The sequence below is a fragment of the Sorex fumeus genome, unplaced genomic scaffold (assembly GCF_029834395.1).
Source record: "Sorex fumeus unplaced genomic scaffold, SorFum_2.1 ptg000045l, whole genome shotgun sequence".
NCBI lineage: Eukaryota > Metazoa > Chordata > Mammalia > Eulipotyphla > Soricidae > Sorex > Sorex fumeus.
Window position 1 is genome coordinate 20,479,785 of NW_026606102.1, and position 15,356 is coordinate 20,495,140.

The window sequence follows — 15,356 nt, forward strand, 5'->3', positions numbered from 1 at the left end:
TGGGGAGACCATTGATGGGTCCTCCAGGGCCCTGTGTGGTGCCAGGAATCAAAGCAGGGTCCACCTACTGTTCTGCTGTGTCCCGGGACTCAGACTTGGTCCGCCTGATACTGTACCCTCTCCCGGCCCCGTAAGTTTTTTTGTTAAAGTCGGGTAAAATTAACATGTTGAAGAAAGTTTGCAAAGCTCAGAAGTATGCATGGAACCCAGGGCTTCGTGCCTGCCCAGCAGATGCTCTGTGAATAGGCCACACCCTCAGCCCTGAGGTGTGTTTACGGTACAACTTGGGGGTACTGGAGGTTAGTGCGCGGGTTATGGCATGAGCCTGGCATGTGGTTGACCTGGGTTTAGTCCCTGGCATCCACTATACCCCCCCCCCAAGTGAGCCAGTAGTGAGCCCTGAGCACTGCTGGGTGTAACCCCAAAACAAACCAAAATCTAATTTGAGGGCCAGGAAGCGATCTGTGTTCTGATTGATTCCACTTTTGTCCTGCAGCGCAGAAGCCATGTCCATTCTTCAGGATGCCCCTGCCTGCTGTCTGCCCCTTTTTAAGTTTACAGATATCTATGAAAAGAAGTAAGTTTGATCCTGCCCTCCCCCCCCCCCCTCCCCAGCACTGAATTCCGTGCCTAAATCATGGGATGACTTAGAACTTCTTAGCATGTTGTCGGGAATGGAACAGAGACGCTGTTTTCTGTTTGTTTGGGGTCACCCCCGGCAATGCTCAGGGGCTACTCCTGGCTCTGCACTCAGGAATTACTCCTGGTGGTGCCCAGGGGACCCTTTGGGATGCCAGAGATCGAACTCGGGTCAGCCGTTTGCAAGGCAAGCACCCATCCCACGGCACTATCACTCCGGTTCCCGTTTCCTGGTTTTTGACCTACACTTTCAGACCTTGAGTGCTCAGCATATTTAGACCTCAGTCCACCGTATTTTTATTTCTCCCGCCAGCTGACTGACGGGTCCCTAGGGGACGCTTCCCAGCGTCTTTCAGACGGTCAGTTTCAGCAGGCTTGGGACAGCCGAACCCCTGCACTGTGGCTATGGACCCAAGAAGTGCCCCGGGGGGGAGGGGGCTTAGGGCGGCCGCAAAGCTGGCACGGCATGGTCCTTACCATGTGGCGCTCCCGCCGGGAAGGAGAGAGAGGACACTCTCAGAGGACAGCGTCCGAGGGAGGGCACACTGGGAGTGGGCGCTGGGGCTGCGGCGGGTGGAGCAGAATGGGAGCAGCGCCCCCCTCACTCACCGTCGGGGGGCCATGGGCAGCTCTGGGTGCTGTAGCCACAGCCAGGACCTGCGCTGGTGGCCGCAGCGTCCGAGCCAGAGCGAGCAGGGTCCGCGGCTCAGCGGGAGCTGAGGCCCCGAAGCTTCCAGAGCTGTCAGTACAGGCTGCTCATGCCAGCCACAGTCTGAGGGGCCGCGCGTTCTATCTGGTTTGGGCCATGGCCAATGAGGCTCAGGGCTTACCCCTGGCCCTGTGCCCAGGGCTCACTCCTGGTGGGGCTGGGCGGACCTATGAGGTGCTGGGGATCAAGTCAGCTGTGTGCAAGGCAAGTGTCTCTTCACTCCAGCCTTCTGAGTAGTTTTTATCCTTGATAATTGAGGGGATGGTTGTCTGGTAGAACTCGGAAAAGAAAGAATGTGAGGTTTGGGGTGGGAGGGGGCGGAGAGAGAAAGTGATTCTGGAAGGTGCCGTGGCTGGTTTTTTTAAGCACTGGCAGAAGGTGGGACCGAGCAGTTAGTTCTTGCACTCGGAGACACTCCTGAGTCAGCTCTGAAGGAATTTGGCTGCAGGTGGTCCCGGAAGGCCAGAAGTGGGTGCCGGAGGCGAGGGTGCTGCCAGGGGTGTGGGGTGACGCCCCAGAGCACCGTGCGAGGGTGAGGAGGAAGCAGGGACCCTGTGCCTCAGCCCTGGGTGAGATCCGTGTGGGAGATGTAGCATCTGTGTCCCGAGTCGGTGAGCAGTTTCGTCTTGGGGAAGCCGGACCGAGGTGGGGGGACACCAGGGGTGGGACAGATGCTCAGGGCTCTGGCTGTGTGCCAGGCGCTCCCCAGAGCCTCATCCTCACATCAGTCCCGTGCATGGGGGTGGGTGGGTGGCATCGCCCCACGATTCCAGGGGCCAGGTTAGTCCTGCGGTGGGACTCGGGGCACGTGGGCCGAGCCAGGCGGCTCCAAGCCCCACGAACGGGGCTGTCTCGGAAGCAACATTGGGCGGAGGCGCTGCCCTCACCGGCCAGGCCGAGCTCCTTGCTGGAACCGCCCGGGGCTCCTGGGTGCTCCTGGGGCCCCAGGGCCCCGGGACTCAGACGCGCTGCTGGCCACCACCTGCCTCTGTGGTCTCACCCCTCAGGTTCGGCCACAAGCTCAACGTGTCGGATCTGTACAAGCTGACAGACACGGTGGCCGTCCGTGAGCAGGGCAGCGGCCGGCTGGTGTGTCTCCTGCCCAGCAGCCAGGCCCGCCAGAGCCCCCTGGGCTCCTCCCAGTCGCACGACGGCTCCTCCACCAACTGCAGCCCCATCATCTTCGAGGAGCTCGAGTACCACGAGCCCGTCTGCAGGCAGCACTGTGCTGACCCGAATTTCAGGTGGGGTCTCCGGGAGGCCCGGCACCTGCTCCTGCCAACCCCGCCGCCGCCCCACTCCCCGCATGCCAGCTCAACAGTTCGCTCGCTCTCTCTCTGCAGTGAACATGAGTTTGACCCGGACTCGTACAAGATTCCCTTCGTGATCCTGTCTCTGAAGACGTTCGCTCCGCAGGTGCACAGCCTGCTGCAGACACATGAGGGCACGGTGCCGCTGTTGAGGTGGGCAAGGGCCGCAGCTGCCTCGCGCCCCTCTGCCCTGGCTTTACTTGCCCCCAACACTCCTCGAGTGGAAGCGTGTCCTGCAGGCCGCTTCTTCCAACCCTGCGGGACACTTCTTCCAGCCGTCGAGCCGGGCGCTCACGCTCAGGCCATGTCTCGGGTTGGGGGCCAGGTGCTCGGGAGTCGAGCTGGAAAGTGTATTTTGTTTTGGTTTTTTTGGGTCACAACTAGTAATGCTCGGGGGTTTCTCCTGCCTCTGCATTCGGGAATTAACTCTGGCGGTGCTCAGGGGGACCCCGTGGGATGTCATGGATCAAACTCGGGTCGAATGTGTGCAAGGAAAACACCCTCCCCGCTGTGCTGTCGCTCCGTGCACTCCCACCCCCACTCCCCACCGTGTCTGCAGTACAGAAGCCCCCTTGGCTACCCCACGGGCCCGGAGTAGACTGGCCTGACACCAGGATACACTAACGCTGGCGGGGGATTGGGTGGCAGCCCCTGTACCGTCTCCTCAAGAGTCCCTTGGTTCTTGGGTCACCCGCAGCTCGAGTGTTCGGGGCTACTCCTGGCTCTGTCGGTACATGGGGGACCCTGGGGTGCTGGAGAGCACACAGTGGCTCAGGCGTGTGTGGACAAGGGTTCAACCTCTGTCCTCTCTCCAGCCGGAGGGGCCTTTCCACCCCTTCTGTGGACACTCTCCCCTTCCCACTGTGCCGGGCGGTGGCCCTGGCCTCCCTGGCACCTGCGTTCTCTGTGCCCAGACCCTGCTAGCCCTGACCCGTTCCTGGGCCTCGGAAAGGAAGGTTCCGGGGGTGGCCGGCGCTCAGCTTCCCCGGGATTTGACTCGCCTTTTTTTCTCCCCTGACCAGCTTTCCCGATTGTTACGCCGCAGAGTTTGGCGAACTGGACGTGGTGCAGGAGAACCAAGGGGGCGTTCCTTTGGAGCACTCCATCACCTGTGTTCCAGGGGTGAACGTCGCCACCGCCCAGAACGGCGTCAAAGTGGTGAAGTGGGCGCACAACAAGCCCCCACCCCCCAACTCAGGTAGGGGCAGGTGCGGCAGGCGCGGGAGGCTCTGTCAGAACAGCCGCCACACCCGGCGGTGCTCTCGGCTGACTCCTGCTCTGTGCTCGGGACCAAGGGAGGTGCTGGGGTCAGACCCAGGTCAGCTGCGCGCGGCCAATGTCCGCCCCGCAGTCCTGTGGTGGTGGCGTCCACCCACTGGGAGGCCTCGTTGCTGTCCTGGTCTCGGAGGCGCCCAGGCAAGGGCTGCGAGCTTGGTGCCCTGTCTCGGCGCTGCCTGAGGAACACTGTCGTCTGTTCCCCGTGCGTCCAGACCCGTGGCTCCTGCGGTCCAAGAGCCCCGTGGGGAACCCCCAGCTGATCCAGTTCAGCAGGGAGGTGATCGACCTGCTGAAGAGCCAGCCCTCCTGCCTCACACCCATCGGCAGCTTCATCCCCTCCTACCATCACCACTTCGCCAAGCAGTGCCGGGTGTCCGACTATGGCTACTCCAAGCTCATCGAGTTACTTGAGGCGGTGCCGCACGTGCTGCAGGTAGGGAGCAGGCTGGGCTCTGGTCCTAAAGGGCCAGTCCTCGAGACGCGTGGCGGCTGGTGGCCACGTTCCAGAGAAGCCAGTGCAAAGCGCAGCATGTGTGCACACATCACGCACAGACATGTGCACACACAAAACGCGCAGGCACGTTGGCACACGTACATGAGTGCATGTATGCACACGTATGTGCAAATACAGGCAAATGCCCCCGTAAACATGCATGTGCACACGTGCCCACACACGCAGCGTCAGCCTGCTCCTTCTCCCGCCCTCCGGAGACCCGCGACCCTCCCAGACGTTCCTGCCTGTTCCAGCTGGGCCTGCCTTCCTAGCAGTCAAGCTGAGGGCTGGTCCCCACGCGGCGACCCGTTTGCTCCCACTGGGTGGGGAGGCGGCCCCGGCCTGTAAGCGGATAGAGACAGAGGGAGTTCCCGAGACTGGCAGCCTGGGCGTTTCATTTCACCGTCGTAGCAGAAAGGGGTGCAGGCTGACAGCGGGCCACGTGGGGCTGGGGCTGAGGCGTGGGACACACGGGAGCACGCGCTCCACTGCCTGGAGCACAGCTCGGCCGTGAGGCTGTCCGTTGGGCCCTCGTCCCCGCGTCCCGAGTGCAGCTGCCGGCACTCAGGGCTGTGTGGGCTCCCGGGGGCCTTTGCTTTCAGATCCTGGGGATGGGCTCCAAGCGCCTGCTGACGCTGACACACAGGGCCCAGGTGAAGCGCTTCACGCAGGACCTGCTCAAACTGCTCAAGTCCCAAGCCAGCAAGCAGGTCGTTGTGAGAGAGTTCTCGCAGGCTTACCACTGGTGAGTTGCTGACCAATCACCAAGCAGTCTATAAATTAAGGTACCAGTTTTTTGGTGGTGGTGGTGGTGGAGGCACACCTGGCTGTGCTCAGGCCTTACTCCTGGCTCTGCACTCGGGCCACTCCTGGCAGGCCCAGAGAGCCCTGTGAGGTGCTGGGGATCGAACCCCAGCCAGCTGTGTCCAAAGCAAACATCTTAACCACTATTACTGTCTCTCCAGCCCCATATATACTTTTTTTTTTAAGTAAAGCAACATTTTTCTCTCTGCTGGTTTCCCCCGTTCCCCCACCCCAGTTTGGGTCATCATTTAACTCTTCCGCCCAGTGTTCTCGGAAAAGCGGCATGTCCCGTTCCTGACCCGTTTGCGTGGTTACCGTCTAGGTGTTTCTCCAAGGACTGGGACGTCACCGAGTACGGGGTGTGTGAGCTGACAGACATCATCTCGGAGATCCCGGACACCACCATCTGCTTGTCTCAGCAGGACAGTGAGACGGTGATCTGCATCCCCAAAAGGGGTATGTTGGCTTCCGCTGGCCAGGAGGAAATGGTTCCAGTCCGTGACTCCTGTGGCTTGGGGGCGGGTCACCTCCCTGCGCTCCGTGGTGGGCGCACACATCCCGCAGGCCTGTGTGTGAAAGCTGGCTGGCTGGTGCTGTGGCTCTCTGCACCTGTCCTCCGCCGGGGAGAAGGCGTGGCCTGTCCATCCTTCTGTTGCTTTCAGCCCTGCTGGGACGGGGTCATCTGTCCAGGGTCAGCTCTCGGACTCGTGCTTGCCCCCCTTCTCACCTCTGAGCCCCTTTACCTCGCACCCTGGAGCGGGAGAGGAAATGCAGTGGACAAGGGGGCTCCTCCACCTCCACGTGTCAGTGGTGCTGGGAGGCGGGCCAGGGAGAGCCAAAGGAGTTTGCTGCCCTGTTCGCCTGCTCTGCAGCCCCACTCCTGCCCAGCGCGGGGGCCGAGTACTCAGGCTCCCATAGCCAGGACGGTGTTTGTCTGCCTTCTTCCCTTTCTGAGATCGAAATCCACAGAAACAGCCAAAGTGCGGCTTTTGCTGTTCTGTGGGGTGAAAGTTTGAGGCCCAGGGCTGGAGCCATGGCACAGTGGGGAGGGTGTTTGCCTTGCACGCGTCTGACCCAGGTTCGATTCCCAGCACCCATTGGGTCCCCCAAGCACTGCCAGGGGTAATTCATGAGCACAGAGCCAGGAGGAACCCCTGTCATCACCAGAGTCTGAGGCCTGAGACTACTGGTAGCAGTTTTGACTGGAGATCAAAGGAATGAACACAAAAAGAAGCCGTTGAATGTCCAAAAGTGTGGGTTCAAGGCTTGGTTTCTAGAGTGTGTTTCAAGTACAGCCTGTAAAGTTCTGGGTGTCGCACGGGGCACGAGGCTGGGGAAGCCTGACGGGGGCCAGGGGAGTTATAAACTGTGAGTGCGCGTGCATGCGTGTGTGTGTGTGTGTGTGTGTGTGTGTGTGTGCGCGCGCGCGCCATTCCGTCATGGCATTTGAAGCTCAGGGGCCAGGGGGTCTGCGGCTGCTGAGAGGGATCGCGTGCGTGTGTGGGTGTCTCCGGTCGTGTGTGTCAGGGCGGCACAGAGGGTCTCCCCTAAGCCGGGCGCAGGAGCAGGCACAGCCAGTGCGGGAGCCAGGAGCCGGGGCAGCTGGAGGAGCCTGGCGGCTTTCCTGCTTCTCTCCAGAGCGGACTCAGGATGAGATTGAGAGGACGCGGCAGTTCTCCAAGGACGTGGTGGACCTGCTCCGGCACCAGCCGCACTTCCGGATGCCCTTCAACAAGTTCATTCCCTCCTACCACCACCACTTCGGTCGCCAGTGCAAGCTCGCCTACTACGGGTTCACCAAGCTCCTAGAACTCTTTGAAGCCATCCCTGATGTTCTACAAGTAAGAGGAGGGACTCAGTGTCTGAATCGTCCAGGGGCCGAGGGCGTTACCTGAGAGGGGTGCGGGCCTCGCTTCAGGAACCGATCGTTTCAGGCAGGCCTGGTTTCGAGAAAACAGAAAATTATGAAAGAGTTAAAATCGGGACTAGCCTGATCAGACAAGCTGTGTTGTTGGCCTGATAATGTTTTTAGGTACGGATCGTAGTTTTATTTTCCTTTTGCCAGGGAAAAATAAGATGTCTGTCACTGACTTGATTAGCAGCACTATTTTGATCCCTGCAGACTTAGATCTTTAAAATACTGTGTAGTGCTGGAGTGATATCACAGCGGGTAGGGCTTTTGTCTTGCACGCCGCCGACCCGGGCTCGATTCCCAGCATCCCCTAGGGTCCCCTGTGCACTGCCGGGTGCCGGGTGTGACCGGAAAAAAATTACTGTGTAAAGGACACATACCTGCTTATCCCTGGTGGGCTGCGGGGAACAGAGGTTGGCCGGGTGCAAGACAAGCACTGTCCCCCTGCCCTCTCTCTCTGCCTCCCTCCCTCGTCATTTTCAAGTGTGTTCCGCTCGTTTGGGTCACACTCACATTGGCACGCACCCAGTTTGCAGAACTCTCTCACGGGGCTGGGGGTGGTTCTGGAGACTGACCCCTGACCCCTTGTGCTCAGCACCGAGGCCCGTTTTCAGCCCCAGGACCCTCCCTCTGGGGAACTGGACCCTGTCCCCGCTGCTGGTCGTCCACTTCCCCTGCTGCCCGATCAGCCCGGCCGGCCCCACCGCCTGCCCCTCCTCGTGTGTCTCCAGGTGCTGGAGTGTGGCGAGGAGAAGGTCCTCACGCTGACGGAGGCGGAGCGCTTCAAAGCTCTCGCTGCCCAGTTCGTCAGACTCCTTCGCTCCCAGAAGGACAACTGCCTCATGATGAGCGACCTGCTCCCGGAGTACGCCAAGGCCTTCGGGTACACGTTCCGCCTCCAGGACTACGACGTCAGCTCCGTTTCAGCCCTGACGCAGAAGCTGCGCCATGTGGTCAAGGTGAACAGGGTCGGTCTGGTGTCCCGAGAGGCGTCCAGCAAACCCTCGCCCTGGCTGCACCCTCCCCCACCTCAGTCCCCAAGACAAAGGGGACGCTGAGCTGGGGACGGGAGAGGTGACGCGGCTGGCGTGGGGGAAAGCTGGGGGGGTTTTCTCCCCCTCCCATTTTCATCAGTGCTGGGGCTGGAGCGATAGCACAGTGGTTAGGGCATTTGCCTTGCCTGTGACCAGCCCAGGTTCGATTCCCACCATCCCATATGGTCCCCCGAGCAGAGCCAGCTGGGTGTGACCCAAAAAGCCAAAAAAAGGGGGGAGGGTATTTCCATCAAGGGTCCCTGATTGGCGATACGCCCTGAGGATAGTTCCCTGCGCCCATGCCCCCAGCACCGCCCCCCACTCTCCACCTGAGTCTCGGGCCCCCTCCCACCCCTGCCACCCCGACCTCAGAGTTGGACCTGCCTCCCTCGCCCCGCAGGTCGCTGACATGGAGTCCGGCAGGCAGATCCAGCTCATCAGCCGCAAGTCTCTGCGCGCCCTCACGGCGCAGCTGCTGGTCCTGCTGATGTCCTGGGAGGGCGAGGCCACGCCCTCTGTGGGGGAGTTGCGCGCCCAGTACGAGGCCGCCCACGGCGCCCCCCTCAACCCCTGCGAGTACGGCTTCCTCACGCTGGCCGAGCTGCTACGGAGCCTGCCCTACCTGGTGGAGGTGGGTCAGCGCCCCCCAAGACGGCCTCTCCCACGCGCACCGCGAGCCAGCGCGGGCGTTCCCAGCGTGCCCGGTGCGGCTTTCCCTGAAGGCTCTTAATTAGCTGCAGACGGGCGGGCGCTAGTTCCAGGCGGTCTGTCACTTGGGTTGGGAGGCCTCTCCGTGCGGGGCCAAGCCCTTGGGCTCCCGGGCAAGTGCTCGGTTTCCTCGGCCACCGAGAGGGGTTCCGCACTGCTGTGTCTGTTGCTGCTTGGCTGTTCAGCCCATAGAGCCGTCGCTGGGCCTTGTCAGTGGGCGGGCAGTGGCCCTGGGGCCGCGTGGAGATTTGCGGCCTGCCCCTCTCGCCCCCTTCTGCCCCCACCCTCCCGCGTTTGTCCTTCCCCTGGGTCTGTGCCCCCTGTGCGGGCAGACGGCGCTGATGCCGCGTCGAAATCAGGGCCTTAAGAGGGAGCGTCCACCCTGCTTCCTGCCCGTTCTCCCCGTGACGTTCAGGTTCATCCTCCGGGTCCTGCCGGGCGTTCTGGAAGCGACTAAGGCTGTGTCTCCCCTCGGGCCAGGTGTTCACGAACGACAGGGCCGAGGAGTGTGTGCGCCTCACGAGCCTGTACGTGTTCGCCAAGAACGTGCGTGCCCTGCTGCAGACGTACCACTACCAGCAGCTGTTCTTGCACGAGTTCCCCGTGGCCTACGCCAAGTACGCGGGGAAGACGCTGCTCCCGCAGGCCTACGGCCACAGCAGCGTGGAGGAGCTCCTGGGCGCCATCCCGCAGGTGGGAAGGGGGCGGGGGCTCCTTCTGCTCCTGTGGCCCAGGCCACCCTGGCACCCACCGCCCTCGGGGGCCTCAGGAGCCTCAGTACCCGAAGGCCAGGGCTCCACTGCTGCTCATCAGCCCAGCCGTGGCCTCACACCCGGAACCCCAGGGGTCCCAGAGCCGGCCCTGCCCCGGCCCTCCTGTGCCCACTGCCCACTGTGCCAGCCAGCCAGAGTTTGGGGACAGTTAAAGCCGAAAAGGACATTTCCAGCGGCCTAGAGAGAGCACAGGGGTTGGGTGCTGGCCTTGCATGTGGCTGACCCTGGGTTCACCCCGGCATCACTACAGTCTCTCAGGTTCCTCCAGGACTGATCTCTGAGCACTGTCGAGTGTGACCCCCAATGTCCCCCGCTACCCCCCCTTTTTTTTTTGAATATCCGGGTCAGGAGGGAGCCCAGGTTTGCTTGAGGGAGGCCTGGGTGCAATCCCCAGTCCCGCCTGGTCCCCCCAAGTACCACCAGGAGCGGACAGACTGGGAGGAGCCCCTGCACCACCTGACTTGGCGCCCAAAGCCCCTGGCTGGGGAATGTGTTGTGTGTGTATTGGCTTCTTGGCGGCGGTCCCCACGTGGCGGTCAGGAGGCCTGGGGGCCCCGGTGAGGGTTGGGGTGCTGCTGGGCCCCCCAGCACTGCCTCGAGCCCTCCAGGGCCACACCCGGCAGTGCCCAAGGCCCACTGCATGCATACCGGGGACTGGGGACCCCGCGCCCTCCCTGCCCCTCGCGGGCTGCCCGCACTCCCAAAGGGGGGGCAGGCAGAACAGTTCCTGGGTACCCTTGGTGTCGGCGCTGTGGTTGTGTGAGGTGGGCACGCGGGGCCCTTGCTCCCTGCGCGTCGGGGCTGGCCCCCCGCCCACAGCCGGCTTGCCTCTGCCTACCCGGGGGTGTCTTGGCGCAGGTGGTCTGGATCAAGGGACATGGTCACAAGAGGATCGTGGTGTTGAAGAACGACATGAAAGGTAGGCCGCCCCTGCGCCTTCAGCCCCCGCCCCCGCCCTCTCCCCCCTGACGAGTGCCGCCTCCTCCAGGTCGCGTGAGCTCCCTGGGTCCCTCCCCCGCCGACCGCGAAAGCCGGCCCGCCGAGACGCAGCGGATCCTGGAGGGGCCCGAGTTCCAGCCGGTGGTGGAGAGCCACGGTGAGGGGCCAGAGGGACGGGGCGAAGGGGCACCCTCGGCACAGCAGGCAGGCGGGCGGGGTGCGGGCCCAGATGCGCCTCAGTGCCCCCACGGCCCCCGCGATGCCCAGTGCTGCTGTGTGCTGGCCCTCGTGAAGGGGAGAGTCAGGGAAGAAAGCTGCTGATACTCCGGGCAGGAGGGGACGGGGCGCGCCCACTGGAAGGGACACGAAGGGGGCGGCACAGAGCAGGGGTGAGGCCATCCAAGAGGGTCCTCGCTTAGGGGCTCCTGTTCGCCGACGCCCCAACCCCAGCTCAGACGGATTCGGCAAAGCCAGGACGGGGCGGAGCCAGAGGCCTGACCGCAGTGTCCGGGGGAGGGTCTGGTAGCAAGCGGCGCTTTAGTGTTTCTCAGATGCCAGCTGCTTCGGGGGGCCACAGCGACAGCGCAGCGGGGAGGATGCTGGCCTTGTGCACAGCCCGCCTGGATTCGATCCCCGGCATCCCAGAGGTTCCCCCGAGCCCTGAAAGGAGCGATTCCTGAGCACGGCGGGTGTGGCCTGAAACAAAGCACAGGCACTGCCCAGAAACCTCCGCAGGCCGTGTCTGCACCCACATCAGGGGTCCCCGGGTGCCTTGGGAGGACGGGAGGCACGCGGCAGCGAGGTGTGGGTGCTCCGGCCCGGCAGGGACTGGGTGTCATGGGATGGTCAGAGACTCAGCCTGGGGCCCTGCGTGGGCAATGCAGACAAACCTGGGACCCTCTGGAGCAGTTCCGCGTTCCCCCAGAAGGCAGCAGGAGACGGTGGCCCTTTGGGGGGCAGACACTCGCCCCATCGCGGGAAAGGGCTGCCAGGGTGGGAGTTAGGAAGCCGCCAGCCGGGGCTCTCCACGCCGCGCTCGCCATCTGTGCATGTGGGCGGCCGGGCAGGGCCCCCGACTTGACTCCAGCCTGTGCCCCCCTTCCCCGTGCCCCCGGCCCTTCTCGCGACTTGGGAGCTGGCAGTGGCCCCGTTTCACAGCACACGTTGAGAGCCGGTGCCTCGGTGCTTTGCGCGAACGGACCCCTTGCTCCTGGGCAGCCATGAGGGCGCGGTCCCTCCCTGCCCTTGCTCGGGCCCTGCCCTGACGGCCAGCGGGCACTTAGCACTCACTGCCTTTTCCGCAGAGCACCCGCTCCCCGACCACCAGCTGCTCCGCCTCACTGACGACTCCCCGGTGGACCTCCTGTGCGCCCCCGTCCCCTCGAGCCTGCCGTCCCCCCAGCTGAGACCCGACCCTGTCATCCTGCAGCCCGCCGACCTCATCCAGTTTGAGGACCACACTCAGGAGCCCGCTGGTAAGGAGAGAGAGAGAGAGAGAGAGAGAGAGAGAGAGAGAGAGAGAGTGTGAGTGTGTGTGTGTGTGTGTGTGTGTGTGTGTGTGTGTGTGTGTGTGTTTCACCGTGCTGTGTGCCTTTGTGTCACTAGGGGGCACTGTGCTCTGTACATGTGTTTGTTTCTGTGTGTGTGTCAGTAGGGTGCGCCAGTGTGTGTGTGTGTCTTTTTGACTCTGTGTATCTTTGTGTGTCTGTCAGTAGGGAGTGTCGTGCTCTATGTGTGTGCCTGTCAGTCTCTGTGTGCATTCTTGTGTGTGTATCAGTAGGATGCACCATGATATGTGTTTGTGTGTGTGTGTGTGTGTGTCTGTCTGTCTGTCTGTCTCTGGGGGTGTGTCTGTCTGAGTCTGGGTATGTGTGTGTGTGTCTGTCTCTGGGGGGGAGGTGTGTGTGTCTGTCTCTGGAGGTGTGTGTGTGTGTGTGTTCACATCTGTCTGTGTGTGTGTGTAGGGTGCACCGTGGTGTATCTACAACCCGGAGGCCGAGGAAGGCCACAGTGTGAGTTGTGCAGTCAGGGTGACCTCCTGAGGTGGCTGGGGACCCTCCAGCAGGGAGCGGGGTGGGCCTGTGGGGCTGTGGGGGCTACGCTGTGGGATCCTGCAGGGGCCCTGCCACCTGGGCTGGTCCTGAGGTGGCCCCAGAGGTTTCCGAGGATGGGGGCTGCGGGTGGGCATCTGTCCTGGCCCCCACACAGCCCCTGGGCACAGCCTCAGCCTGGGGCCCCTGCCTGCCCATCCCACCCACCCCCGGCTGCCAGCATTGGAGCTTCCGGCCCGAGCGGACGGCGTCCACTGCAGGAGCCGTTCCCATGCTCACTGGGTACTCGGCACCACAGCGTGAGCAGAGTTTGGCTCTGCCAGCCCAGACAAAAAGTGGGAGAGCCTGTCGGGGGTCTGAAAGGGGCCCTGCCACCAGAGGCCCCTGCATGCGGCCGATTCCTCGGCACTTCTGTGCCCCAGGTTCTGGCTGGCCGGGGACAGGAGCGGACGGGGCGGGCTGCTGTGGGCTCGTGACCACCATGCTCCCGTGTCAGCCGTCATTACCCTACCGCCGGGGACCTGGGACATGCATGGCTCTGGGGGAAGCTCCCGAAAAGGAACAGCTGAGGGCTCAGCGTCGAGCTGGCGCGAGGTCAGATGCTGCCGTTCTCCCCTGGCTGTGCCAAGGCCCTGGGCACTTCCCTCCTGGCTGTCAGGTCTCGTGGCCTCTGGCAGAGAGAGCCAAGTGGCAGCCCGAGAGGAACCTCTTGCTCTGCCGCAGCTGAGACAGGCTGGGGGCGCGTCTCGGCCGCCCAGGGAACTGCGGGGGCTGCTTGAAGAAACGGTTTTGTAGGGCTGCCTTGCACGCAGCATCCCTTAGGGTGCCCCGAGCACACAGCCAGGAGTTGAGCCCTGGGGTCTGCCGGGGATGGGCCCGCTCCCCTCCCACCCAAAAAGAAAAGCTGACTGAAGTACCCGCCGATGAGGTGCGTGTGCCGGCCCGGCCCTCACGCGTTTGCTTCCTCTGCGTTCACAGGGACGACGGTTTTGAATGAGGACAAGCCCAGCGGGATGCCAGCGCCCACCAAGGATGAGGACCCGCCTCCCGCTGGCGGCCCCCCCAGCGTCTCGGAGCCGGCTGCGCCACCCTGCAGCAGGGGGCCCGCCCAGAGCCCCGCCAGGAAGCCCCGCAACCGCGTGAGGCTGGCGGCCAACTTCACCTTCGCCCCCGTCACCAAGCTCTGAGTGTCGCCAGGGACGGAGACCAGCACAGGGCAACGCTGTCTGATTCCGCACACACGTGGGTTCCTAACGGCCTTTAACCCAGACCCCCGCCCCCCAACCTCCAACCTCGCGCTTGTTTCTCGGCCTGTTCCGAAATACCGTTCCTCCTGCCTCCAACACAGCCTCGAGCCGCGGGGTTGGGGTTTTGTTTTCTTTTGTTTGTTTTCACCCACGAGTCCTCTGCCCCCCAGTTATTTGAAGGGGAGAAGGGAAAAAAAATCCCACGAACTTCTAGTGTTTGTTTGAAAGAATCCTTCAGAAAGTTGACCCAACTCTTTCATCATTAAGAACTCAGGTGGCCTCTGAGTACCACCCAGTGTGGCCCCCCAAAAAACAACCACCAAAAACAACAATCTAAAAATCAAAATGGTGTTCTGTAAGGAGAATGCGGTGGTTCTGTGCCGGCAGGAAGCTCTGGCTTCCCGCCCCCGGCACGGCCCAGCCCCTGGGCCTTTGCCCTTGGCCCGCTGCTGCGCCTGGCAGCATGCGTGCGGGCCGTGTCTGCCCTCGCAGCAGGGCCGGTGGCCCGCACCTTCACGCACCAGGGCCCAGGGGACGGCAGGGTGATAGTGCGCGCTTGGGGCCGAGATCCCTGCTGCCCTGTGACTTAGACATGTGCCTGTGCGGCTGCTTTGTTTTAAATCCAACCAGGTCCGCTGTGGACCGTCACGGCTTCGTAAACATCTCCCACCCCCATGCCGTTTTAAAGCTGTTTTCCACTTTGGGGTTCCATTCTGGAGCTTTCTAGGAAGTCGAGGATGTGTGAAAGCTTCCCCTCTGCAAAGTTTGGCTCCCGATGGATTTGCGCCAGGTTGAGGGGCGGAAGGCGGCCCTGGCGCCACGCGCCGGCGTCTCTGAGTTTCAACACTCCTGCCGGCGCAGGGCGAGGCCGAGTGGGGAAGCGAATCTGAGGGTTCCCTATGCACCAGGTGCATAAAGCACGGGTCAGAGCTGCCGGGGAAGAGGCCCAGGGTCTGTCGAGACCCGGGTGGGCCATGGGTGATCAGCTTAACCTTGCTTCGTCACCGAAGCTGGTTTTGGGCATCAGTGGGAAGCTGAGAGAGAGAGCGCGCGCTCAGTGTCTTTTTTTAACAGCATCTGTTTTTGCTCCGTTACCTCTCGCTCCTGGAGGGCGGCGTGCTGGGATGTTTCGGGGTGTCCGACGTTGGCGTTTGGGGAAAGCCGACCTCTGAGGGGACACTGCTGTGTGCAAGGCCCTTCGCCGTGAGCCGGCCGAGGCAGCCGTGTCAGCCCCCGCCCCCACCCCCTTCCCCAGAGGAGCCTGGCATTTACAATGGCTTGTATCTGCCAGGCAGAGGGGCTGCCGGATGCAGAGCAGGAAGAACTTGCGGGCAGGCGGCTCCTCAGATGGTTTCTCTTGGGGAAGTGTTTGCATGTTGTCATTTCTAGGAAGCTGGGAAATGGGCTCTGACTCCACAGAGTCAGCATTTTGAGAAAATGCCGTGAAAACAAGGGGACC

General features: G+C 62.7%; 1 protein-coding gene across 1 annotated transcript in view; it reads left to right on the forward strand.

Moving 5' to 3' along the window:
- Positions 1-14,944, forward strand: part of MARF1 (meiosis regulator and mRNA stability factor 1) — a 33,784-nt gene extending 18,840 nt beyond the window's left edge. The window contains exons 13-27 of the mRNA XM_056122262.1: positions 497-577; positions 2,356-2,592; positions 2,692-2,811; positions 3,681-3,856; positions 4,149-4,369; positions 5,032-5,174; positions 5,556-5,689; positions 6,872-7,074; positions 7,877-8,104; positions 8,580-8,810; positions 9,368-9,580; positions 10,519-10,579; positions 10,649-10,756; positions 11,904-12,074; positions 13,629-14,944. Of these exons, the coding sequence (XP_055978237.1) occupies positions 497-577; positions 2,356-2,592; positions 2,692-2,811; positions 3,681-3,856; positions 4,149-4,369; positions 5,032-5,174; positions 5,556-5,689; positions 6,872-7,074; positions 7,877-8,104; positions 8,580-8,810; positions 9,368-9,580; positions 10,519-10,579; positions 10,649-10,756; positions 11,904-12,074; positions 13,629-13,837 (2,536 nt within the window). The 3' untranslated portion in view covers positions 13,838-14,944. The remainder of the gene's footprint in view (positions 1-496; positions 578-2,355; positions 2,593-2,691; positions 2,812-3,680; positions 3,857-4,148; positions 4,370-5,031; positions 5,175-5,555; positions 5,690-6,871; positions 7,075-7,876; positions 8,105-8,579; positions 8,811-9,367; positions 9,581-10,518; positions 10,580-10,648; positions 10,757-11,903; positions 12,075-13,628) is intronic.
- The last annotated feature ends 412 nt before the right edge of the window (positions 14,945-15,356 follow it).